Here is a 27027-nt window from a genome sequence, read left to right on the forward strand (position 1 = left end):
AATGAACTGGAGATTGTTGATTCAGGCCTAAATCTTTTTCTCTTTTCCCATTATGTGCGAGAGCAGTCCTTAGGACTGAGGGGTTTATAAAACTGTGTAAAGCACAGTTCCTGTAATCCCAGAAGTTTAAAATCTAGTAAATAAAATGAGAAATGTATAATGTATAAATGTATAATGTAAAATCCAATGAAAATTCTCTTCCTCAGGAGAGGAAGGGATCATATTTGTTACAATCTATACCACACCTATGTTATTTTTTTACATTGGTCTCTCCTGGAAGACTGCAATAATAACTACCATTTATTGGTGTCTTCTGTACCCAACAGAAGCTGGCATTTAAAAAGCAGCAGACTCAGAAATGCCCATTTACCTTGCTCAGGGTCACAAACTTCTAAGTGACAGAATCTGGAATTGACCCTACTTGACTATAAAGCTCTATTTATTTTTCACTGTAACTTAAACAACATTCTTTCCTTTGCCTTCAGCGTATATTCTGTGTTCCCACCCGTCTCTTTACTATAGTCCATTCTCCTACTTTAGAAAAGAAAGGCATACCCTAACTTATCTGGAATCTTATGGTGTATTATCTCAGTAAGGAAAAATCTCCTGGTTGCCCAACAAAAGGACAATTCAAACGACTGGGAGACTTCACTGGAGATCCAATGGTTAAGACTTTGTCTTTCAATGCAAGTGGTGCAGGTTTGATCAGAGAACTAAGATCCCATACGCTTTGTGGCCAAAAGACTGAAACATAAAACAGAAGCAATCTTGTAACAAATTCAATAAATACTTTAAAAATGGTCCACATTAGAAAAAAATCTTAAAAAAAAAGATTGGGGAAGGCTCCTTGAATAATTAATCAAGGCACATAAAATCCTGCCTAACGTTTGTCTTTCTTATACATATTTCTGTTAAAGAGAAAAATGTTGCTTTAGAACCAGCATATTTTGGCCAGCTAAGTCACTTCAGTCGTGTCCGACTCTGTGCGACCCCAGAAACAGCAGCCCACCAGGCTCCCCCGTCCCTGGGATTCTCCAGGCAAGAACACTGGAGCGGGTTGCCATTTCCTTCTCTAATGCATGAAAGTGAAAAGTGAAAGTGAAGTCGGTCAGTCGTGTCCAACTCCTAGCGACCCCATGGACTGCAGCCTACCAGGCTCCTCCGTCCATGGGATTTTCCAGGCAAGAGTATTGGAGTGGGTTGCCATACTGTGAATTAAAACAGAACAGGTATTGGGGGTGACTGTGCCTCTGACCTTTATGGACTAGAATCAAAGAATGCAGTGCCCTTGAAAGTTCCATGATAGTAAAGGAAAGACAGCTTAGATTTTTTTTTTTAAAGGAAAGCAATTCTTTTCAGCTATTTAAAGAATATTCATCTTGGCACTTGTCATTAGCTAGAAAAAATTATAAGATTTTTCTCAGGTTAGTTGTCTATCATCCAATAAGGGAGTTAAACCCTATTTTATCAAATCAGATCATGAGATACTCATCCTGATTAAAGTCCATTCCCATTTTTAATATTTATTTGATTGTGCCAGGTCTTAGGTGTGGCTTACAGGAGCTTTAGTTGTGGCCTGTGGGACCTAGTTCCGTGACCAGGGATTGAACCTGGGCCTCCTGCATTAGGAATGCAGGGTCTTAGCCACTGCACAGGACAACCAGGGAAGTCCCCCATTCCCATTTTATTTCATCTTTTGAGTTATTTACTGTTTACTATCTCCTAATAGCTTCCTAGGTGGCCCAGTGGTAAAGAATCCGCCTGCCCATGCGGGAGACACAGGAGATGTGGGTTTGAGTCCTGGGTTGGTAATTACATTCCCCTGGAGTAGGAAACAGCAACCCTAATAACAACATCTCCTAATAAGAACAAGTGAATTTGCTAGATGCTGGGCCAATTAGTTATTAGCTGTGTGACAGAGACTGGTTGTGTGCTCATCAACTGGGCTTCTTCCTGGGTGTGTTGGAAAATCACATTTCCCACTCTCCCCTGCAGTTAGACTGGGACCACACGCCTAGGTTCCTATCTCAGGGACATGAGCAGAAGTAATCAACACCACTTTCCAGGCCTAGTTATAAACTCTCTGGGCACCATTAGTCAAGCTCTCTCTTCCCCTTCTGCTGGGCCCAAGGAGGTCAAAACTGAAGATTACCAGATGAAAGGAACCAAGCCACTGTTTTGAAGACAGCTGTACAGGAGTCACCCTACTGTCACTGGGGCTATGATATGAATGACAAATAGAGTGGAGTTGTAATTTTTTAATATAGCATCTTAAACGATGTATACTTTTATTACGGAGAAGTAAATGGCAACCCACTCCAATACTGTTGCCTGGGAAATTCTGTGGACAGAGGAGCCTGGCAGGTTACAGACCATGGGAATGCCAAAGAGCTGGACACAACTTAGCGATTAAACAACTACTTACTTTTATTAAGCATACCAGATTTCGAATCAAGATTCCTAAAGAATATCACATCTGTTCTCATAGGTCTTGATTTATATGTAACTTCTACTCTTAGCTGGATACTACATTGCATTATTGCAAATTAAGAAATGAAAAATGTATTGCTTTGTTTCAGTTAAGTAATGTAAAATAACTTATATGAGAGCTATATCATTGTAATCTTGATAGCTCATAGAAATACACTGTACAACATGGATTCTGTAACTTCTCAGTGATTTTGATACTGTTCCTTAAAAGAAATATTAGCATATCTGACCTGAAAAATAAAATCTGACTTTTTCTGACAGAAAATAAGTCATATTTTAGTGATTAGTTTCCAAATGAGGACTGGCTTTGTTAATTGGGTCATATGGCTTTGTCATTTGTGGTCTGGTTGACCACAAGATAGGGGTACTTTCCATATATTCAGTGAATGAAAGCTTTAAGTTTTGACATAACTATATTTAAAATATGATAAAGAAGTTTATAAAAAACACTTTACTATCATCAATTCAGTTCAGTCACTCAGTTGTGTCCGACTCTTTGCGATCCCATGAGTCACAGCATGCCAGGCCTCCCTGTCCATCACCAACTCCCGGAGTTCACTCAAACCCACGTCCATCGAGTCCGTGATGCCATCCAGACATCTCATCCTCTGTCGTCCCCTTCTCCTCCTGCCCCCAATCCCTCCCAGCATCAGAGTCCTTTCCAATGAGTCAACTCTTTGCATGAGGTGGCCAAAGTACTGGAGTTTCAGCATCAGCATCGTTTCCTCCAAAGAAATCCCAGGGCTGATCTCCTTCAGAATGGACTGGTTGGATCTCCTTGCAGTCCAAGGGACTCTCAAGACTCTTCTCCAACACCACAGTTCAAAAGCATCAATTCTTCGGTGCTCAGCTTTCTTCACAGTCCAACTCTCACATCCATACATGACCACTGGAAAAACCAGAGCCCTGACTAGACAGACCTTTGTCGGCAAAGTAATGTCTCTGCTTTTCAATATGCTATCTAGGTTGGTCATAACTTTTCTTCCAAGCAGTAAGTGTCTTTTAATTTCATGGCTGCAATCACCATCTGCAGTGATTTTGGAGCCCCTCAAAATAAAGTCTGACACTGTTTCCACTGTTTCCCCATCTATTTCCCATGAAGTGATGGGACCAGATGCCATGATCTTCGCTTTCTGAATGCTTACTATCATAGATAACTGAAATTAGTATCTCCAATTTTGACTGAGTATATTGGTTTAAATGAAACACTGCTGAGTGAAAGAATAAAAGGTATAATTAACATTTACTTGATAATCTGTGATAATAGCATTTTCGGTACGTTTCAGAGACTGAGACTCTTAATATCTGTCTAATAAAACCTTTTATAAGTGAGATGGTTTCTAATTTATAGCTTTCAATAAAACTAAAAAGAGGACCTAATTCAATTAGCTGATAAAACTTTTAAGTAATTTTGGATAATAAATCACTTATTTTTGACATCTAATTTGAAAGAAGTTAAAAGAATTTGGTGACACTGCCATAATTTCTATTATTATATTATTATTGTGAAAAACAGCAAGAGAATAGAAGTGGTACTCTGTCCTATTTTTAGAAATAATGTTCTTCCATGAGTATCTGAACTAATGATAAAATAAATCCTCAATTAAAAAAAATTTTTTTTTTTGCCACACTGCATGGCATGCAGGATCTTAGTTCCCTGACCAGGAATTAAACCCTTGAACTCTATATTGGAAACACAGAGTCTTAACCCACCAGGAAAGTTCCCCCACTAACTTCAATAAAATGTACATGCCTGCAAGTTTCTACTTAGGTGCTTGGCAATTATAACTACTTGTATAACAATAATAATCTTTACTACAGAGTATTTTTTTTTAACTTAGAGGGAACTAAAAAAATTAAAATCTGTATCTGTTTTTGTTTGAAGCACATGATAAGGTGATCAATGAAAGTCTTTGGAGCATAAACACTCTGTATTAGGGTAAAAAAACTTGCACTAGGGTGAAAAACTGGGGGAAATGGAATGAAAAGGAGCTCAGGAAGTAAAAAGAACAATGCTCATCTTCTGACTGCTAAAGAAGAGTTCATGTATTTTTAAAAAATGTGTGCTAGTCTCAGAGTTGCTAACATGAGATCATACTATTCTAATTATTTGTAGCTTGACACTTTTCCTTATGTATCTATTTTTAAAAAATTGGTTAGGTTCTTATAACTCATGTATTCATATTCTGGCTCTGCCACTGCCTATGATGAGTGCTTGGGCATGCTGCTTAACTTTTCAGAGCCTTGGTTTTTTTTCCTATAAAATGAGAAAGTTGAACCAGATAACTTGCATGTCCCATTATGTCTCTAACATTCTATAACTCTGTGACTAAAGACTCAGAAATATTCCTTTAGATGACTGAAAACAAAAACTACCCAAACAGCTATTTCCTTTTCCCCCCTTCTTTCTCATTTTTCTTTTTCCCTCCCAACACCACCAAGGCCCTGTTGGCATAGAGCAAAGATTGTATGTTTTGAGAGAGTTACTAAAATTGGTCTCATTATGTTCCAATTAATTACAGTGAATTCACTGGCTTCCCTCAACCAAAAATAGTCAAACTACTCATGACATCATTATTTCCCTAGTAATGAAAATCTGAAATGCATATAACAAAGGTAGTATTTTCTGAAATAAAAAGATGACATTGGCATGATCCTTCTTCCTCCTTCTGAGGAAGCCAGAATCTTGAAATAGCTCATCATAAAGAGAACTGTTTAGAAAAGTTCACCAGAAAGTCTATAATTGCTGCTGAAAAGAAAATATGTGAGGTCCACTAGCACCGCCTTGTGCTATTTATTTTCGAAACAATGCAAGATATAATGCATAAATGGTACTGTTTTGGTTTTAAGTACTTTCATTTTGGTAACAGAATGGTCTGTTCATATTTGCAGTGAGAAAAGGTCTTGAAATGCTAGTGCTGGGTTCTTCTTTCTTGTTCCATACTTCCATGTAGTTAGATCTATCCATGTCGACTTGGGGACAACTGAGAGTTTTAGATCAGGGATTCGAAGAGAGACAGTTAATAACTCAACTGACGGACTTCCAAAAAACAGCAGAGTACAGGAGGGAGCCCGTGTGAGGAGATAGTTGCTGACCAACCATGGGGAGCTGTGTGGAACGGAGGCTGGGGACTGCAGTTCATGCCCACCATTCGAGTGAGCGCACCTCTTTGCGAATGAGAACCACAGGCGCGACTGCCATCGCCGTCAGCTCATTGCTGCGCCTGCGCTGGGCCTCTCCGCTCATCCAGCTGAACGACATCTGCTGCTGCTTAGTTGTGCCTGAGTCTTTGCAATCCCATGGACTGTAGCCCGCCAGGCTCCTCGGTCCATGGGATTTCTCAGGCAAGAATACTGGAGTGGGTTGCCATTTCCTTCTCTATAAGATCTTCTTAACTGGGGGACAGAACCTGGATCTTGGCAGGTGGATTCTTTACCACTGAGCTACCTGGGAAGCCCAGAGAACGTCTGCCTGTGTCCTAAGACCTTGCTAGGCTCCCAAATGCACTGCTGTGAATTTCAACCTTGTCAACAGGATAGATTTGAAAAGATACATATTTAAAAAGATGTTTATCTTTTCAAAATCGTGTGAGATCCTTCCCCACCAGAGGACACTGAAGATGAAGTAGAAAACAGAAACCCCAGCTTTAGGACTTGGAAGAGTTTGGACTGGGAAACCCATCTGTGGAGTATGTGTGTGTGTGCGTGCATGTGTGCAGTTACATGTATGCATTTATGCTGGAGAAATATTAGGGTCTTAAGACTAAATGAGATGGCATATAAGAAAGTGCACAGTGTGAATTCCTCTATACATCCTATTAATAAAAGTTTTACTGAATACCTAGTGAGGATTTATTGGGCACCTACTATGTGCCAGGCACCGTCCTAGGTACTAGGGATATGGTGGTGAACAAGATGGATGAGGTCTCTGTCTCATAGGTCTGCCCTATGGTGGGGGAAGACATAGTGTAAACAAAGAAAGTAATTTCAGTTATTGTAAGAACATTATGAAGAAAGTCAATGAGGTCAGTTGGATAGAAAGTGACTGGCTGGCGGGGGTGGGGGGTGAAGGGAGCAACCTCAGGGAGAGTGGGCAAAGATCACCTCTTTGGGGAGGGTAACACTGAATAATGACAAGTTAGTCATGGAGAGACATCTGGAGAGAACAGAGGGAAGAGAGTGCAGAAGCTCTCAGGCAAGTATCATTGGACCATGTTTTAGAAAGATGGACATTGATGCAACCTCTGCAAGCTCAGGAGTGGGGAGCCTCCTTCAGTGAGGGGATGATGGGGTCTTACAGCTTGACACACAGTAAGTGAATAGTGTGTCGTTTCTTTGACACATCACATTAGAAAATTCTTATTACGAATTTAGAGAGTTTGTAACAAAAAGCTCCCCAGTCCCCCTCCTGTCTTGCTTCTCAGAAGCGATCACCCTTACAATCTACTTTTAGTTCTGTTGACATATTTTTGAATAACACACTCACTCCTAATGTTATTTCTTCGTGTATTAATTATAGGCACTATCTACTTACTTCCTACAATGACAGATAAGCACTTAGCCAAGAGAGTTATGGTTATTTTTCTGCCTCTACTGGTTATCTTCACACCTATAAATAATTAACTTCTCTGTCCTGTTCCTTCATCTCTTGACTCCCACATTGTAAGACTGGGACATTACAGACCTAAACCTTTCTGTTGCTTCTCTTCTTCCACTTCCCCCCTGCATGTCTCTGCCATGCACAACCTCCTATGCACTATAGAATACAGTAATTCAAACTCTTTTTTAGCATGTCATACATACAGGACCCTTTCTATGTAGGTTCTGCCTGCTTTTTTCATCTCCTGTCATTGTCCACGGTAGCTATACTCAAAGTCTTATTGAACTAGGTACTTACAGTTTTTGTAATGACTTTTGTGTGCTCGTGTCTTTTTTTTCATTGCCTCATATGTTTTCATTGCCTGGAACGGCGTCCTTCTACAATTCAATGGCAAACCCCATTCATTCATTTCAGTTTACATGCCACTTTACAAAACCTTCCTTGGTGGATGTCATTATAAAGACAAAAAATATTTATTCAATGCCTGTTATATGCAAGGCACTGTTGTAAGTGTCAGGGTTACAGAGGTTCTAGACAGACACTCATGAGCTTGCATACCAGTGACTTATGCGGATTGAATAAAAACAAATAGCATGATGAAACGTATTATGTGTTAGGCTTTACTAAATAACTAACACATGCTATTTTAATCCTCACAACCTTAGGGAGACTTTTATATCCTTCCCGAGGTCACTTCCTGTAAGAGACTGAGTTTATATTCAAACTCAAATCTGTCTATCATCAGAGCTGTCACTCTAAATTATTCTCATTCTGCTCCTATTACTCTTTGTACACTTCTATCATAACATTTGTCATACTGTTTTGAAATTGTGCATGGATTTCCCCATATAAACCACAAGATATAAAAAGAAAAAATTATTCGTGTGACTATTTTCTCAGTTTTCTCAGGATGGCCACAGAAGTAATACCATTCTAGAGGCACAAAACAGAAATGATTGCATTACATACAATGGGTGCTGTAGGGAACAGGGATTATATTCTTGCTTGAAATCTCAGATTGAGAAAGACTTGCTTTAGGATGAAGCCTTCTTAAAGACAGAGACACCTGCTGCATAATGGGTACCTGATAAATGTTTGTTGAACCTGTTATTCAAACCTTTGCAAAAATACCTACTCAGTTTTTGCACTGAAAAACTGTCTACATTAGTCCTGCATTTGGAGATGGCTTTGCAGCAGGAGCTAGGCACTCAGTCTTCTTTATTAATAGAGTTTCAGGGGTGTTCAGTCCAAACTTTAAGAAGCAGTAGGAGGCAGTGGTTAACTGTGCAGAGTCTATAGCCATCCACCCAGATTCCAATTCTATCGTTTACTATTTGTACAATAGTTATTATTTAACATGTGCCAGGCACTTTTAAAAGTACTTTACAGACATTACCTGCCCAAACCTAGCACCTCTGTGTAGTAAACATCTTTAATATTCCTCAATACTGCCATGTCTCAGTTTTCTTCTCTACTAAAGGCAGAGTCAGACATGACTTAGCAACTGAACAATAACTAAAGGCACGATACTGATAACAGAACACTTCACTTGGTATCTAGGATTGAACGAGTCTAAAGTGCTTAGAATCGTATCCAGCACAGAGGAACTTAATTATTACTACTTGTACAGGCTGTGATCAGAGCAAGAAATCAGCTTGACGTAACTTAATTTTTTCATCTTAAGTTAACGTTCACTTCAAGGGGACTAATGGGAATTATTTGGAATGGGCCTAAATCTTAAGCATCTCCCAATCAAGTTGGCTCTGTGTTTCTAAGAGAAAACTAGTGGCTGGTGCTGAGATGGAAAAAGTAGGAAAAAATACCTCTGAAATCAGTTCAGTTTTCTGCATCTGCTCTGCCATCTCCCAGTTCCACATTATCACCACCTCTTGTTGGGATGGCTGCAATAGCCTCCTGGCTGGTTCAACGGCATTCTCCTTGGCTGCCTCTATTCTCTGCTCCAGGAGATTAACCTTATTAAAACACAAAGGCAAATGGTATTGTATGATACGCACACTTACAACAGTCCTTTGGTCTCTCATTGTTCTTAGAATAAGAATCCAAATCAGTAACTTAGCTGACTAAGCCTTGTAGGATCTGGCCTTAGCCCATCCCTCTCCACCCATCTCAGCCTTCATTCATTGTTCAGCAAGTATTTGTTTGATCACCACGTATGTACGGAGTCACTGAGGATACCGCAGTGACCAAGAGAAACACAGCTCTTATAGAACTTACCTTTTAGGAGGTGGGAGAACAATGGCAACAAAAACCAGACATGTAGTAATTACTATAAAAAAGATAATTGCTGATTGTAATAAGTAGGAAAATGAAATCTAGCCTGCAAATAAAAAAGAGGAGCATTTGAGATAAGACGGACAGAAAGTCTTTTCTAAGCAGGTAATATGATAAAAGAGATCTAAAGGAAGAAGAGAAGTGAGTCACATGATAAGTGGAGAGGAGAGAATTCAGGTGGAGGGAATCTATGCAAAGGTTCACATGAGCTAGAAGAGGCTGGTGTGTTTCAGGCACCCAGAGTAGAACTCACTGTACAGAAGCAAGAAAGTGGGGAGTAAGATTGGCTGATACCTGATTCTGGAGGGCCTAGTAGGTCATCCTAAGAATTAGGAATTTGGGGGACTTCTGGTGGTCCAGTGGTTAAGATTCTGTCTTCCAGTAAAGGGGGTGTGGGTTAAGACTCTACTCTCCAATGCAGGGGGGTTGTGGGTCCGATCCCTGGTCAGGGAGCTATGATCCCACATGCAAGGCAGTGTGGCCGAAAAAAAAAATTCCCTTTTCATTTTAGAAAAGCTCAAAGCTATAAAAACTATGAATTGTTTGTCACATAACTGTTTTGGTCCTATTTTCTTTGTTCTCTCTTCTTTTGTTCTCCCTAACATTCTGTTTTTCCCCCCAAATCTTCTGAAGGTAAGTAGTTGCAGACTTGAAACAAACATCTTTCCAAAATAAAGACATGCTTCTACATGGTCACAAATTATCACATAAAGTATAATCTACTATGTAATCCATATTTAAATTTCCCCAATTGTCCACAAAATGTTTTTCTTTTTGCAGTTACTTTTAAAAAAATCCATAACCAATGAAGATTCATGAATTTCATTTAGCAACAAGCACCTGACTTTTGACTTTCTCTTTCCCTAACACTGACATTTCTAGGTCTGTTGACCTGTAAAATGGTCCTCATGATTAGATTCAGGTTAAACATTTCTGGCAGGCTTCCCAGGTGGTACACTGGCAGGAATCTGTCTGCAACTGTGGGAGATGCAGGTTTGATCCCAGGGTTGGGAAGATCCCCTGGAGTAGAAACTAGTAACCCACTCCAGTATTTTTGCCTGGAAAGTGCCATGGAGAGAGAAGCCTGGTGGGCCCCAGTCCATGGGGTCACAAAGAGTCTGTCTTGAGTGACCACACACACATACACACACACAATCCATTGTTTTAGTATTAACTGATAAGCTTTATCTATGTTGATTTTTGGCCTTCTCAGGTGGCACTAGTGGTTAAGGAACCTGCCTGCCAAAGGAGGAGACATAAGAGACGCGGGTTCAATTGCTGGGTCAGGAAGATGCCCTGGAGGAGGGCATGAAAACCCACTCCAGGGTTCCTGCCTGGAGAATCCCATGGATAGAGGAGTCTGGCAGGCTACAGTCTACAGAGTCGCAAAGAGTCGGACATGACTGAAGTGACTTAGCAGGGATGTCAATTTTTAAATTGGGAGTTGCAAAGTGGGGATATTTTACTATTCTTTTTACATTAACTGGCATTCTCGTGTAAAGAGCTTTCCATTTTTAGTTCTTTTTCTCCCTTATACACCCTCCTACAAAGGACTTAAAACACTAAATGTGTTATTAAACTATTACCATCATTATTCTTTTGATGCACAAATTGTTCCAAACATGGCCAGTGTAAAACCCTTTAGGCCAGATCCAGTGTCCTTTGTTAAATGACTTCATTCATTCTGAAGACTTCTTTGCTTTTTCTGATAAGAATGTTCTAGGCTCACTTTATAATTTCCTTGCCCCAGACCTGGAAGCAGTCTTCTCTCCAAGAGGCACTGGTTTCTTTTAGAGATAAACGGTATTTAGAAACCATTTGGGTGGCTTGGTCCTGGGATGTTCATTGTTACTGGGGTGCCAGGGCTTCTATGCCTCCAGGCCCTCTCAGTGGACCCAATTAAGATTAAAAAAAAAAAAAAAAACCAGGTTATTCTATTACCAATTCAAATCTAACATCATGGGATTCTTCTTTACTTACTATTATACCATATTTATTTCCCTTCTCCCACAGTGAGAACCCTGGAACCAAACATGAATATATTTACTGATTTGCTTTTTCCTAACACACGCATAATAGTTTCAAAATTATACCAATGCCCGTTTCAACATCAAGCCTACTAAGCCAAGTTATTAATTTTTGCATTTCTTTTTGCTCTTCATCATATCCCACAACTCCTAACTCCTGTACATAGAATACTGTGCCCAAGTTAACTGAACAAGCTCTTTATCTCTGTGAGGCTATGCTGACAATTTGATATACAGATAAATTCATCTCTTTCTTTGCATTAAATTTTAGGGCTTGCTTTTATTTTTAGGTTTAAGTTTTTGAAAAAGCAAAACTCTGTTTTTTTTAAAAAAGGCACAGAAGTCACATTCCCATTCCCTATAGATAACCATTTATAACTAATTTTATGTTTTATAGTTTTTGTATTTCTATCATCATAAATACACCAAAAATGTGTGTGGAATATAGATGTATGTAAACTCTCATTTCTTCTTCTTGCTTACATAATATTACAGTTTTTATATACTTTTGCATCTTTTTTCTTCACTGAACAATATAAATATCATTTTATTCTAAAATGTCATTGAAGTACTTTAAGCCAGAGGCTGACATGATCATTCCCACCTGAAGCTGGTTTGGCTGCCCTATAATAGAGAACAGGATGTGAAGCAGGTGACCAGCTGGAGGCTGTAGGGGTCTGGGCAATAAAAACGGAGGGGAGCATTTTATTTCACTTCTAACAAAAAAGTACAACAGATACATTTGTTTATGAACTGGATGAGAGTGGTGAGGGAAAAGGAGAGCTCAGAGATGATTCTTCCTCATGAATAATAACTAGGTAGATGCGTGGTGGTGTCATTTACTGAGGCACAGATTAGGGAGGAGAGGCTTCACGTTTGCAATGAAAAATCACGATTCCATATTGAATATGCTAAGACAGATATTAACAGTAAACAAGGAGAGGGTGACTCTTTGCTGGCCCAGAAGCCAAATGAAGAATGTTTCAAGGCTGAAACATTTAACTGTGTGGATGAAACAAACTGTGAGGAATGCTTCTGGGAGCTAGAATAAAATAAGGCAGAAAATCCACTGGTTCTTGTATTTATCCTGCCCCTATACCTGGGTGCTTACTCCTCTTTTTTTTTTAATATTAACACCTAATAACCCTTGGAGATTCAGATCAAACACTACTTGCTCAGGTTCCAGTAACACTGTCTTACAGCTCTAAACATTTTCTTCAAAACACTCAGTACAGTTGTAATTTCTCAATTATTTGTCTTTTTATTTGTATTTGCAATTTTTTGTCAATTATTGGAATATAACAGTGACAGATTTTTATTTTCTTGGGCTCCAAAATCACTGCAGATGGTGACTGCAGCCACAAAATTAAAAAATACTTGCTCCTCAGAAGAAAAGCTATGACAAATCTAGACAGCACATTAAGAAGCAAGGACATCACTTTGTTGACAAAGGTCCGTATAAAGCTATGGTTTTTCAAGCAGTCATGGACAGATGTGAGAGTTGGACCATAAAGAAGGCCGAGCATCGAAAAACTGATCCTTTTGAACTGTGATGCTGGAGAAGACTCTTGAGAGTTGCGTGGGCAGCAAGGAGATCCAACCAGTCAATCCTAAAGGAAATCAACCATGAATTTTCACTGGAAGGACTGATGCTGAAACTAAAGCTTCAATACTTTGGCCACCTGATGTGAAGAGCCAACTCACTAGAAAAGACCCTAGTGCTGGGAAAGACTGAAGGCAAGAGAAGGGAGCAACAGAGGATGCGATGGTTGGATGGCCTCACCGACTCAGTGGACATGAGTCTGAGCAAACTCCTGGAGACAGTAATGGATGGGGAAGCCTGGCATGCTGTAGTTCACTGGGTTGTAAACAGCCAGACAAGACTGAACAACAACAAAGCTCCTTGAGGGTTAGGGTCTGTTTTGGTAGCTCTCCTCCACTGTCTCAATACTGCCTAGTCTAGTGTTTGGCACTTAGCAGGTTTTCAATAAATACTTGTTGAACAATAAATAAATGTAGCACCTGGAGGGCCCAAGAGTTGGAATCAGTAACAGCTAGTAAAAAGCAATACAGGCATTATGAGGTGCAGACTGGAAGGGTAGATTTTTGGGTAGACTTGCCTGAAGGGGTAATGAAGAGTTTGACACAGAGGCCCCTAAAGACTTAAGTTCCACCCCAAACAGTAAATTAGTTTTATTTGATCATCTCTCCTTTCTTCCCTTTCACATCTACTTTCTCTGTTCATTTTTACTTCTGGCCTTGCATCCCTTCTTTACTCCAAACTGGCTCACCACAAATATGATTTTGTGGGCAAAGAAAGCAAACTGAATGAGACAGTGGGAAGTTAGAAAGGGAAGCGGGGTAGGTTATGGGAAACATAAATATAGAATAAGAAAAAAAAAGACAATAAGCTCAGCAAAACAGTTACTATGTTACAAATGCTACTAACCAAGTAAAACAGTGGAAAATAAGATCACATGTGAGAGGGCAGGTCTTGCAGACATCCAGCTGAGTAGTTCCACCATTAATAGCTGTATGCCTTTGAGCAAATTATTTAATCTTGAACTCAGTTTCCTCATAATCTATAAAAAGTGCATATTAACAGTATCTACCTCATAGGGTTGTTCCCAGGATCAGTACCATAACCAGTTTTAAAGTGCTTAGGACCACGGCTGGCACAAGGTAAGTGCCCAGTTAACGTTAGCAGTTACTTTTCTTTAAAATGAAGCACAGCACGCAGAGATGGCCCAAGCAGTAAATACTTGTCATTTGACTGTAATAACAGTGCACCAAAAGAAAAGCATCACTTTAAGATAAGACGTACTGGCACTTCCATTTTGAGCACTGCAAAGACCCTGCCTGTGCATGGAACACAGGTAGCCGGCTTCATATTTTCACTTGGCAAAAACAAGCAAACAAACCCACAAAGAGTAAAGAATGCTTTTGAAAATCTTTTCTGAGAAAAATGTACCTTGTCCATGAGGGCGCCTATGGACAACAGGTAGGATCGTGAAGCGAAGGAAGTGAAGTGAAGTGACCTTCTCGGCGGGCAGCGCTCATTCTAAGTTACTCTTTCGAAGCAGAGCCTGTCCCGGTCCGCAGTGAAAAGGCCTGCCGTTTCTCACCTGGTCCCTAGGGGAGTCGCGGAGCTAAGTGTAGTGGCAGCGGCCTCACTTCGGGGCCTCCGCTACGTCTTAATTGTCTCCAGATCGGAATCCGAGATCCGCAACGCTGCCAAGAGAGGGTGGTACCGACCGCAGGCAGGAAGCAGCACCCTACCCAACTTGGCGTGCGGATAGCCGCGGGAAGCTCCGCCCACTAGCCGCTCTCCAGTCTGCTTCCGCCCATTGGTCGCTAGGCATACCAAGACCCGCCCCCAAATTTGAAAGCTTCTCCCGGGAACGGAAGAGAAGTCCACAGAGAGAGACCGCGGCGCTCCGACGCGTCTTTCCGGAAGCTCCGCCCACTCCCAGCGTTCAATGCGGGACCGTGGCCGCCATTGTTTGAATTTGAAAAGGGTAGTAACTTGGCGCTGGTCTCGGGTCGGGCTAGCAGGATAACGTTTGCAGGTGAGGGCCCGAGGAAGGAAATGGGGGACTGCGTACATACCAGGTGAGGTGAAGAAAGGTCTCAGACGGTGTGAGTACCTTCTGAGGCTCGAGACGCCCGTCAGGTTACTGTCGATACCTGGGGCTCCGGGTGCTCTGTGGAGGGCTGAACCATTTTACAGCGTTAGGATTTAAATCTGGTCTCCGCCGTTTCAGTCCATGGGGTTGCAAACAGTCGGACACAACCGAGCGACTGAAAAACAGTCGCCGCTTATTAGCTCTGAGGGCAGGCAACGACTTCAGTATCTCTGGGCCTCAGTTTCATCTGTTGAAAGGGATTAATTATAGAACCTACCTCTTCCGGCTCTTAACGAAGATAAGGATAATGTGTAAAACTGTTAGAAACAGTGCCATTGGTATAGGAAGCACTATGTATTTCCAGTCCTTAGTATTTTAATTATTGTTACTGCTGCTTTGAGGATCAGGCCTCCTTTGCCAAATCTGGTGTCCTGTATCCCCAAGGTGAGCATTTTGCTCGGCAAGTGGCTTGGTCTGATTTTAGGGCAGTCGGGGGGTTCGATGTCTGTGCAGTTATTTCCAGACTGCTACCGCTGGTGCCGGGGCGCTCCCTTCTTGGTCTTGCAGTGCGGAGCGAAAGGGGGTGTGTGTGTGGCGAGTGCGATGACTGCAGTCATCTCCACCCACCCACCCCCTACCCCCAGTTTGGAAGGTTTCCCCCATCTCATTATACTTTTTGGTTCAGTGATTCCTGCTTGGTGTCGCTAATATTCCTTGCTGAAGGGCTAACTGATAGAAGTTCGAGCCTTATGGGTTAGCTTGTTTTTAATCCCCAAGCTGATCAAATTCAGGTTTGAATCCGTTCTTAAAACAAGATAGTATTACCCCGAAACAGCCATAACTGTGTACATTTTATTAAATGTCCAAGACCTGAGACTACAGGTTGCAAAATAATGTAAAAGACTCATACGTTAATTGTGAAAACTTTTTTTGACATGCAGCAACCCCAGTAGCAATCAGTCTTCAACCATGAAATCTCATTGGAGAGAAGATAGAGGATACCATTTCTCAGACGTGGGAACAGCCTTCCGAAGTGAGGTCTTGAACCTTGCTGTTGGCTAGAGATAGGACCAAAAAAAAATTTTTTTTTGCGCATAGAGGATTTTATTATTACTTAACCCACTATACAGGGAGTCTTTATCACTGCCTAAATCTCTGAATTTGTTGTAGGGGTACAGAGTAGTATAAGACAAAGTCCTTGCTCTCGTTTCTAGTCTAGTTAGGGAGGCCACATATCCATAGAAGTTAACTAAAAGTACAGGTAGTGACAGTATATCTCTCAAGTTTATCATTGTTAAGGGGCAGTTTATTCATTGAAAACTGAACATAGAAACAAGCACAGACAACTGTAACATTTTTTTTTTAAGGAAGTACAATATTCTTTTTAACTTAGTAATTTCATAAAAGATGTGTCAACGTTTTTTTAAGCCAAAAATTAATTGAAGGCCAAGAACGAAGGTTACTTTCCAGTTACCTGGGCATTTCCATAAAATTTGAGTTATGAAATGTCAAGCCATTATGTTCATGTTTTTGTAAACTTTTCCTCTGTGTTTAAGATCAGTGGTTTTTATTCTGTCAGATACATTTTTTTCTAATTTTTACCCATAAATTAAATATTTGAAATATTCTATCAAACTACATTTAAATGCTTTTCTCATTTTGATTACATCACTGATGATATAATGAAAGCAAAAAGCAATAAAGAGTAAACGTGTTTAATTGTATGATTGGTTGATCTTGTAGTTTGCTGGGTTTGTTGAAGGTAAATGTATAGTTTCTTTAAATCTTTGAAGTTTAGGAAAAAAAGAGAAACAGCGTTGTATTGAGTTTGGGGGTTTCAACGCTGATAAAGGAAACAGACAGCACCACAAGGTGGCAGTAGCACACAAGGATCTTCAGCAGGTTGGCTCTCGGCCAGGACTGCAAGCTTGGAAAGCTGCCCGAAACATGAGACTTCTCGGAGACAAGAGTGAAGAAGGGCTGTCACCTAGAAGGGGAGGGTAAGGCACTGGGGAGAAGTGGCAGTGATAGCAGAGGGAGCTCAGTATAAGTGTCCTTGCTCAACAGCGCAGCAGGGAGTCTGCATGTCTGAGAACTTCAAAGGGCAGCTGTGCTTTGGGGTCTCTATAGTCTTGGATTTTGTCTGTGGCTAGCAGATGGTTGAGTGCAGTTTCATGGAATGTGCAAACCAGATGGGCTCTAAATGGCTAAAACTAAGCTTATTTTGGCTATGTATGAAGCAAACAGATGTAAAAAATTTTGACTTTGACACCTGATTGGTCTTTTGAACTACTGTTGCCAGCCTGCTGTGAAAAAGTAAACAATGCAGGACCAGTATACGGGGGCCATCTTTGGCTCATTTACTTAATGCCTGTGGATGCCCATTACAAGTACCTTCTTCAGCCAGGAACCCTATTGGCAGTAACCGTTCTCAGTATATCATAATATCCAAAGAATGTGGGGCTCTCTCCATTTCTCCCTGATATTGTGCACCTAGTGGATTCTCAGTAAATATTATCAGTGAAGCTTACCTCTACATTTGTCTTTAAATTTAGTGAGATGTTTAATTTAGTTGTAGTAGTTTCAGTTCAGTTCAGTCCTTCAGTCATGTCCGACTCTTTGTGACCCCATGAACTGTAGCACGCCAGGCCTCGCGGTCCATTGCCAATTCTTGGAGTTTACTCAGACTCATGTCCATTAAGTCAGTGATGCCATCCAACCATCTCATCCTCTGTTGTCCCCTTCTCCTCCTACCTTCAGTATTTCCCAGCATCAGTTCAGTTCAGTTCAGTCGCTCAGTCGTGTCTGACTCTTTGCCACCCCATGACTTGCAGCACGCCAAGTCTCCCTGTCCATCACCAACTCCCGGAGTTCACCCAAACCCACGTCCATCAAGTCGGTGGTGCCATCCAACCATCTCATCCTCTGTCTTCCCCTTTTCCTCCTGCCCCCAATCCCTCCCAGCATCAGAGTCTTTTCCAATGAGTCAACTCTTCGCATGAGGTGGCCAAAGTACTGGAATTTCAGCATTAGCATCACTCCTTCCAAAGAACACCCAGGACTGATCTCCTTTAGAATGGACTGGTTGGATCTCCTTGCAGTCCAAGGGACTCTCAAGAGTCTTCTCCAACACCACAGTTCAAAAGCATCAATTCTTCTTCGGTGCTCAGCTTTCTTCACAGTCCAACTCTCACATCCATACATCACTACTGGAAAACCATAACCTTGACTAGACAGATCTTTGTTGGCAAAGTAATGTCTCTGCTTTTGAATGTGCCATCTAGGTTGGTCATAACTTTTCTTCCGAGAAGTAAGCGTCTTTTAATTTCATGGCTGCAATCACCATCTTCAGTGATTTTGGAGCCCCCAAAAGTAAAGTCTGACACTGTTTCCCCATCTACTTGCCATGAAGTGATGGGACCAGATGCCATGATCTTAGTTTTTGAATGTTGTAAGCCAACTTTTTCACTTTCTCTTTCACTTTCATCAAGAGGCTCTTTAGCTCTTTTTTGCTTTCTGCCATAAGGGTGGTGTCATCTGCATATCTGAGGTTATTGATATTTCTCACAGCAATCTTGATTCCAGCTTCTGCTTCCTCTAGCCCAGCATTTCTCATGATGTACTCTGCATATAAGTTAAATAAACTGGGTGACAATATACAGCCTTGACATACTCCTTTCCTGATTTGGAACCAGTCTGTTCCATGTCTAGTTCTAACTGTTGCTTCTGACCTGCATGCAGATTTCTCAAGAGGCAGGTCAGGTGGTCTGGTATTCCAGTCTCTCTCAGAATTTTCCACAGTTTGTTGTGATCCACACAGTCAAAGGCTTTGGCATAGTCAATAAAGCAGAAATAGATGTTTTTCTGGAATGCTCTTGCTTTTTTGATGATCCAGCAAAAGCAATTTGATCTCTGATTCCTCTGCCTTTTCTAAATCCAGCCTGGACATCTGGAATTTCTCAGTTCACGTACTGTTGAAGCCTGGCTTGGAGAATTTTGAGCATTACTTTACTAGCATGTGAGATGAGTGCAATTGTGCAGTAGTTTGAGCATTCTTTGGCATTGCCTTTCTTTGGGATTGGAATGAAAACTGACCTTTTCCAGTCCTGTGGCCACTGCTGAGTTTTCCAAATTTGCTGGTATAGTGAATGCAGCACTTTCATAGCATCATCTTTCAGGATTTGAAACAGCTCAACTGAGATTCCATCACCTCCACTAGCTTTGTTTGTAGTGATACTTCCAAGGCCCACTTGACTTTGCATTCCAGAATGTCTGCCTCTAGGTTAGTGATCATACTATCATGATTATCTTGGTCGTGAAGATCTTTTTTGTATAGTTCTTCTGTATATTCTTGCCACCTCTTAATATCTTCTGCTTCTGTTAGGACCATGCCATTTCTCTCCTTTATTGTGCCCATCTTTGCCTGAAATGTTCCCTTGGTATCTAATTTTCTTGAAGAGATCTCTAGTCTTTCCATTCTATTATGTTCCTCTATTTCTTTCCTTTGATCGCTGAGGAATGCTTTCTTATCTCTCCTTGCGGTTCTTTGGAACTCTGCATTCAAATGGATATATCTTTCCTTTTCTCCTTTGCCTTTCACTTCTCTTCTTTACTCAGCTAATTGTAAGGCCTTCTCAGACAACCATTTTGGCCTTTTGCATTTCTTTTTCGTTGGGTTAATCTTGATCCCTATCTCCTGTACAGTGTCACAAACCTCCGTCCACAATTCTTCAGGCACTCTGTCAGATCTAACCCCTTGAATCTATTTGTCACTTGCACTGTATAATCATAAGGGGTTTGATTTAGGTCATACCTGAATGGTCTAGTGGTTTTCCCTACTTTTTCCAGTTTAAGTCTGAATTTGGCAATAAGGAGTTCATGCCACAGTCAGCTCCTGGTCTTGTTTGTGCTGACTATATAGAGCTTCTCCATCTTTGGCTGCAAAGAATATAATCAATCTGATTTCGGCATTGACCATCTGGTGATGTCCATGTGTAGAGTCTTGTCTTGTTGGAAGAGGGTGTTTGCTATGACCAGTGCATTCTCTTGGCAAAACTCTACTTCTTTCTGCTTCATTCTGTACTCTGAGGCCAAATCTGCCTGTTTACTGCAGGTATTTCTTTTTTACTTTACAATGTTGTATTGGTTTTGCCATACATTAACGTGAGTCTGCCACGGGTGTACATGTGTTCCCCATCCTGAATCCCCCTCCCACCTCCCTCCCTGTACCATCCCTCTGGGTCATCCCAGTGCACCAGCCCCTACTCCAGGTATTTTTTGACTTCCTACTTTTGCATTCCAGCCCCCTCTAATGAAAAGGACATCTTTTTTGGGTGTTAGTTCTAGGAAAAAGTACATCTTTTATGGGTGTAGTAGTTTACCTGTAAAGTATTCCATATTCACCTGTTGACATATCAGGTACTGTTTTAAATACGTTCACATCACTTTTTTTTTTTTTTTAAGTCATGCTGCATGGCTTGCAGAATCTCATTTCCTCAGCCAGGAATTGAACCCTGGCCCTGGCAGTGAAAATGCTGAGTCCTAACCACTGAACCACCAGGGAATGCCCAGTACTTTACTTTTTACTTGCATTGTTTGGAAAAATTTAGTTGAAAGAAATTGTCCAGATAACCGAATTTAACTCCTAAATTATAAACATTACAAGGTCTAATATTCTTCAGAAGACACTAAAAAAACTAAGCACAAGGTTATATTTATTCCACCTTATTATTTGACTTCTGAGAGCATTTCAGACAGAGACTGAATGTTTTATACTATCTTACTTTGTGGATTATCTTCACTCTTGAAATCTCTTTGGATGAATCTACCTATAGGTTGGATCACATGAACAGTAGTGGTAGGCAGTGTCCAATATTAGTTGATTTAGAATCTATAAATAATCTGTTTTTTTGTCTTTTCCATGACTCATTATGTTATAGATGAAATAGTAATATCTTTTGGAAATCTAGTTATGTGGCAAGAAGTAGCAGGCTGGACTCCTAGACTTTTTAAACTATGGATGGTTTATATGCTGATTATTGAGATTTTCTAAAGATGTTACTGTTATTCTTGCAGAATGGAATCTAATTTAAATCAAGATGGGATGTCTAGACCGTCTTATGTTTTCAGTGCTGACCCACTTGCAAGACCTTCAGAAATAAATTTTGATGGCATTAAGCTTGACCTCTCTCATGAATTTTCCTTAGTTGCTTCAAGCACTGAGGTAAGTACAAGAAAAGTATTATGTTGATTGTCGTGACTGAGTGGAAATGGACATGTGCACACATGCACACATACATTTGTTGACAGGTACGACTAAAGACGAGTTTTCCAAACCTTGTAGGTTTAAGCCAAACTTTTATCTCAGTAATTTTTTCATGGTGCCCTAAATATATAACAGTTCCTTTCCAAATAGTAGGTGCAGACAACTTAATAACTATTTATGCCTGACCTAGTTGCTGCTGCTACTGCTAAGTCGTTTCAGTCGTGTCCAACTCTGCAACCCCATAGACGGCTTCCTACCAGGCTCCTCTATCCCTGGGATTCTTCAGGCAAGAACACTGGAGTGGGTTGCCATTTCCTTCTCCAAAGCGTGAAAGTGAAGTCGCTCAGTCGTGTCCGACTCTTAGCAACCTCATGCACTGCAGCCTAGCAGGCTCCTCTGTCCATGGGATTTTCCAGGCAAGAGTACTGGAGTGGGGTGCCATTGCCTTCTCCAGCCTGACCTAGTAGCCATTTGAGAAAAAATGAAATGAAAAAAGAATTTTAACATCCTTCTTCACTAACCAGGGGTTACTTACTAATGGGTTATGTGTGCCTTTTGGGTGTTGCACAACTTCTCAAACTTCGGAATCAGATTAGACACTGCCATCTTCATTTCCTTTTCTTCATCGTTTTGGGGTTGTACTTGGCTTTTCATCACAACAACCACTGAGAAATCCAGCTTCACTAAGATATGACTTTATCAAAAGAAGTAGTGTGATCCAGTGTTGAAACCAAATTACTTCATGGTTTTCAACGTGTCAAATATTGCTATGGTTCTCTCAAAAATGTCAAATATTCCACTATGCCCCTGGGAACTGCAGGCCTTAGTTTAAAAAATAATGCAGATTAAAAAATATTAACTTAGTAGTGTTTAAGAAATAAACATTACTAGGTTTCTACCACCCTACCTGTTACTGTGTTTGCTGTGTTTATAGACTTTTTCTTACAAATTTACTTTCAATTTATTTATATTCTCTTTATTACAGATTAGATTGTTAACTTTGATGCCTTAGAGATCTACTAACCCATTTTATAAGGACAGATGGAGTAGATACATGCATAGGTATAACTGATTGACTTTGCTATATAGCAGAAACTAACAACATTGTAAATCAACTGTATCCTAATAAAAAAGAGACTGAACTCTAATTAATGGAAACTCTGTACTTGGGTGATAATGATATGCAACAAAGTTACCACTCTGGTATGGGGTGAAAAGCTGTGCTTGGGTGGGGACAGAAAGTATGAGAACTTTGTACTTCCTCATGTACTTGCTCAGTCCTCAGTTTTGCTGGGAATTTAAAACTACTCAGAGAGTTGACTTTGGGGAGGGGTGGTAGGGTGTGTGTGTGTTGTGTGTGTGTTATTTAAGTAAGTGGTCTAGGAACTGACACTAGCAAAAAGGCAGACTAGAATGCAACTAAAATACCTTTATGAGACCTCTGAAAAGCAGAAATGTACAACAACCATGTGAATACCCAATTAAAAAAAAAAAGCTATGTAATGGCAAAAAAAAAAAAAGTGATGGAAGGGGAAGAGGGAGTATAGGGAACATAGATAAAAGAAATTATTTAATACCCATTTCATGTGGCAGGCTCTTTTACTTTAGCTCATTTAATCATAAAAGAAGAGAGGAAGGGATGGCCTGTTTTTGTACTGCTCACAAGCTGTCACTGGTTTTTACAGTTCTAGATGGTTGAAGAAGAAAAATCCTATTTCATGACATGAAAATTATATGAAATTCAAATATTGATTGGTTTACTTATTTTCTAGGTCTTCTAGGTCTGCTTTTGTATCACAGTGGCATTTGCTTGCTGATGGACACATGTGTTTATAGTGTCTGGCTATCAAACAAAGCTTCTGTGAAATTTTGTATTCAAATCTTTGTATGGATACATGTTTCCTTTTCTTCCCCCCCTCCTTGGATGAATACCTAGGGTTGGAATGACTGGATCATTTTTAATAAACTACCAAACTTTTCCAAAGTGATAATAGCATTTTATATTCCCAGTAACAGTGTGTGAGAGTTCAGTTCTTCCACATCCTCACCAACCCTTGGTGTGGTCAACCTGTTTGTTTTTAAATAGACTTCATTTTTTAGAGGAGTTTTATATTCACAGCTAAAATGAAGAGAAGATACAGTGATTTCCCATATTCTCTTTGTCTCCACATAGCTTCCTTCATTATTAACATCTCCCACCACAGAGGTACATTTGTTACAATTCATGGATGTACTTTGACCCATTATCACTCATATTCTTTACAGTATAGTTACATTGTGGTTTATTCGTGGTGGTATGCATTCTTTTGAACATGCATAATCACATGTATCCATCATTATGGTATCATACAGTGTATTTTCACTACCCTGAAATTCATCTGTTTCACCTGTTCTGTTTCCCAACCCCACCAACCATTGATCTATAAACTACTCCAATGTTTTGCCTTTTTCAGAATATCATATTTTAATAGTTGGGATTATACTAACTGTAGCCATTTCAGATTGGCGTTTTTCACCTAGCAGTAGGCATCTAAGATTTTTCCATGTCTTGCCATGGCTTCATAGTTCAGTTGTTTTTAGTTCTGAATTATATTCCATTATGTGGATGTTCAGTTCAGTTCAGTTGCTCAGTTGTGTCTGACTCTTTGCGACCCCATGGACTGCAGCACGCCAGGCTTCCCTGTCCATCACCAACTCCTGGAGCTTACTCAAACTCATGTCCATGAAGTTGGTGATGCCATCCAACCATCTCATCCTCTGTCGTCCCCTTCTCCTGCCTTCAGTCTTTCCCAGCATCAGGGTCTTTTCCGATGAGTTAGTTCTTTGCATCAGGTGACCAAAGTATTGGAGCTTCAGGTTCAGCAATCAGTCCTTGCAACGAATACTCACTTCTTTAGGATGGATTGGTTTGATCTCCTTGCAGTCCAAGGGACTCTCAAGAGTCTTCTCCAACACCACAGTTCAAAAGCCTCAATTCTTTAGCACTCAACTTTCTTTATAGTCCCCAACTCTCACATACATACATGACTACTGGAAAAACCATAGATTGACTAGATGGACCTTTGTTAGCAAAGTAATGTCTCTGCTTTTTAACATGCTTTCCAGGTTGGTTATAGTTTTTCTTCCAAGCAGCAAGCATTTTAATTTTATAGCTGCAGTCACTGTTCACAATGATTTGGAGCTCAAAAAATAAAGTCTCACTGTTTCTATTATTCGGAATTATATTTAGTTCTAATTTTAATTTAGTTTATAGTTTAAACTAAATATATATAAGTATATATTAGTTTATAATTTTAATTTATGTTTATAATTTATAATTATAAATTTAGTTGTGAATTATAATTAGTTCTGAATTATATTCCATTATATGGATGTACTATAGTTTATTCATTCACCTATTGAAAGGCATTTTAGTTGCTTCCTTTTGGGGAACTATGAAAAAAACTTTAAAGAGCATTTATGTGCAAGTTTTCTGTGGACATAAGTTTTCAGTTTCTTTGGATAATTACCAATGAACATGATTGCTAGATTGTATGGGACAAAAATATGTTTAATTTTGTAAAAAACTGTTAAACTATCTTCCAAAATGGCTGTAACATTTTGCATTCCCACCAGCAGTGAATGAGAATTCCTGTTAATCCACATTCTCACCAGCATTTGGTTGTCAGTGTTCAGATATTGGCTGTTATAATAGATGTGTAGTGATAGCTCGTTTTAATTTGCATTTCCCCGATGACATAAAGTGTGGAGCACCTTTTTATATACTTATTTCTCATCTGTATATCTTATTTGATAAGATACCTCATAAGGTCTTTGGCCCATTTTAATCATTTTTTGTTCATATTGTTACATTTTAATAATTCTTTATATATTTTGGCTAATAGTCCTTTATTTGGTATCTTTGTTGCACATATTTTCTCCCAGTCTCTGGCTTGTCTCATCATTCTCTTGATTACGTCTTTTACAAAGCATAAAATTAGTTTTAATGAAGCCCAGCTTATCTGTTATTTCTTTCATAGATCATCGATGCCTTTGGCGTTGAATCAAAAAAGTCATTGCCAAGCACAGGATCATCCAGATTTTCTAGAATTGTAATAGTTTTGCATTTTATATTTATGTTTGTATTCTTTTTAAGTTAATTTCTTTCACGGGTATAAAGTCTATGTCTAGGTTAATTTTTTTGCATGTGGATGTCCAGTTGCGCCAGTACCGTTTGTTGAACAGACTGTCTGCTCCCTTGTGTAGCCTTTGCTTTTTTGTCAAAGATCAACTGACTATATTCATGTTGGTCTATTCCAGGGCTCTCTTCTGTCCCATTGATTCTGTTCTTTTGCCCTTGCTACACTATCTTGATTACTGTAGCTTTATAGTATGTCTTAAAGTTGGATATTGTGAGTCCTTCATTTTTGTTCCTCTCTTTCAATTTCATGTTGGCTATCCTGAGTAGTCTTTTTATTTTTAGTCATTCTCATAGGTACATATTGATAATCTAATTGATATTTGCATTTACCTAATGACCAAAGGAAAGTTATGACCAACCTAGATAGCATATTCAAAAGCAGAGACGTTACTTTGCCAACAAAGGTCCATCTAGTCAAGGCTATGGTTTTTCCAGTGGTCATGTATGGATGTGAAAGTTGGACTGTGAAGAAAGCTCAGTGCCAAAGAATCGATGCTTTAGAACTGTGGTGTTGGGGAAGACTCTTGAGAGTCCCTTGGACTGCAAGGAGATCCAACCAGTCCATCCTAAAGGAGATCAGTCCTGGGTGTTCTTTGGAAGGAGTGATGCTAAAGCTGAAACTCCAGTACTTTGGCCACCTCATGCGAAGAGTTGACTCATTGGAAAAGACTCTGATGCTAGGAGGGATTGGGGGCAGGAGGAGAAGGGGATGTCAGAGGATAAGATGGCTGGATGGCATCACCGCCTCGACGGACATGAGTTTGAGTAAGCTCCGGGAGTTGTTGATGGATAGGGAGGCCTGGCGTGCTGCAGTTCATGGGTTGCAAAGAGTCGGACACGACTGAGCAACTGAACTGAATCACCAGATATGCTAAATATGTTTTCATGTGCTTATTTGCCCTTTGTGTGTCTTCAGAGAAATGTCAATTTAAATCTTTTGCCCATTAAAAGATTTTTTTTTTTAATTGTATGCTAAGTGTTCTTTATGTTCTCTTGATACATCTGTCTGTCAGAAACATCCTTTGCAAGTATTTCCTCTACGGCTTGTTTTTTCATCCTTCAAGTGTTTTTGAAGAGAAGTTTTAAATTTTGACATCCATTTTACCAGTTTGTTCTATTATGTATTATGCTGTTTATGGCATATCTAAGAAATCTTTGCTTAAGGCCACAAAGGTTTTCTTCTATGTTTTCTTTCAGAAATTTTTAGTTTTAGTTTTATATTTAAGTCTGTGATCTGTGACCCATTTGAAATTAATTTTTCTATACAATGTGAGGTATGTATTCAAATTACTATTTTTGAAATTGTATATAGATATCCAATTGTTCTTCTAGCACAGTTGGTTGAAAGAGCTATCATTTCTGTACTGCATTTCCTTTACTTTGTCATAAATCAAATACTTTGTATGTGGAGGTTTATTTTTGAATACTCTATATATTCTGTTTCATTTATCTATCTCTGGCTCTCAGTACCCCACTGTTTTGATCACTGTAGCTTTAAAATGTGTTGAACTCAGGTGGTAGTGTTAGCCAATCAAATTTCTTGTTTA

General features: G+C 39.8%; 2 protein-coding genes across 8 annotated transcripts in view; one reads left to right on the plus strand and one right to left on the minus strand.

Annotated features, from left to right (window-relative positions):
* PANK1 (pantothenate kinase 1) overlaps positions 1–14717 on the minus strand; it is a 107978-nt gene extending 93261 nt beyond the window's left edge. Inside the window, exons 1-2 of one of the 2 annotated variants that reach the window (XM_040254723.1) lie at positions 14535–14717; positions 8914–9063 (exon numbers count right to left, since the gene is read on the minus strand). The gene's annotated coding sequence lies outside the window, so the exon portion shown is untranslated. Of the gene's footprint in view, positions 1–8913; positions 9064–14380 lie in introns of both variants that reach the window. The other variant, XM_040254724.1, reaches the window with a different exon arrangement.
* Positions 14718–14887: 170 nt separating this feature from the next.
* Positions 14888–27027, plus strand: part of KIF20B (kinesin family member 20B) — an 81599-nt gene continuing 69459 nt past the window's right edge. For 2 of the 6 annotated variants that reach the window (XM_040254725.1, XM_040254729.1), the window contains exons 1-2: positions 14888–15021; positions 21111–21258. In XM_040254725.1, coding sequence (XP_040110659.1) covers positions 14999–15021; positions 21111–21258 — 171 coding nt within the window. In that variant the 5' untranslated portion in view covers positions 14888–14998. Of the gene's footprint in view, positions 15022–16828; positions 16938–21110; positions 21259–27027 lie in introns of all 6 variants that reach the window. The other 4 variants (XM_040254730.1, XM_040254731.1, XM_040254728.1 and 1 more) reach the window with 3 other exon arrangements.

Source organism: Oryx dammah, unplaced genomic scaffold (genome assembly GCF_014754425.2).
Source record: "Oryx dammah isolate SB20612 unplaced genomic scaffold, SCBI_Odam_1.1 HiC_scaffold_14, whole genome shotgun sequence".
NCBI classification, from domain to species: Eukaryota; Metazoa; Chordata; class Mammalia; order Artiodactyla; family Bovidae; genus Oryx; species Oryx dammah.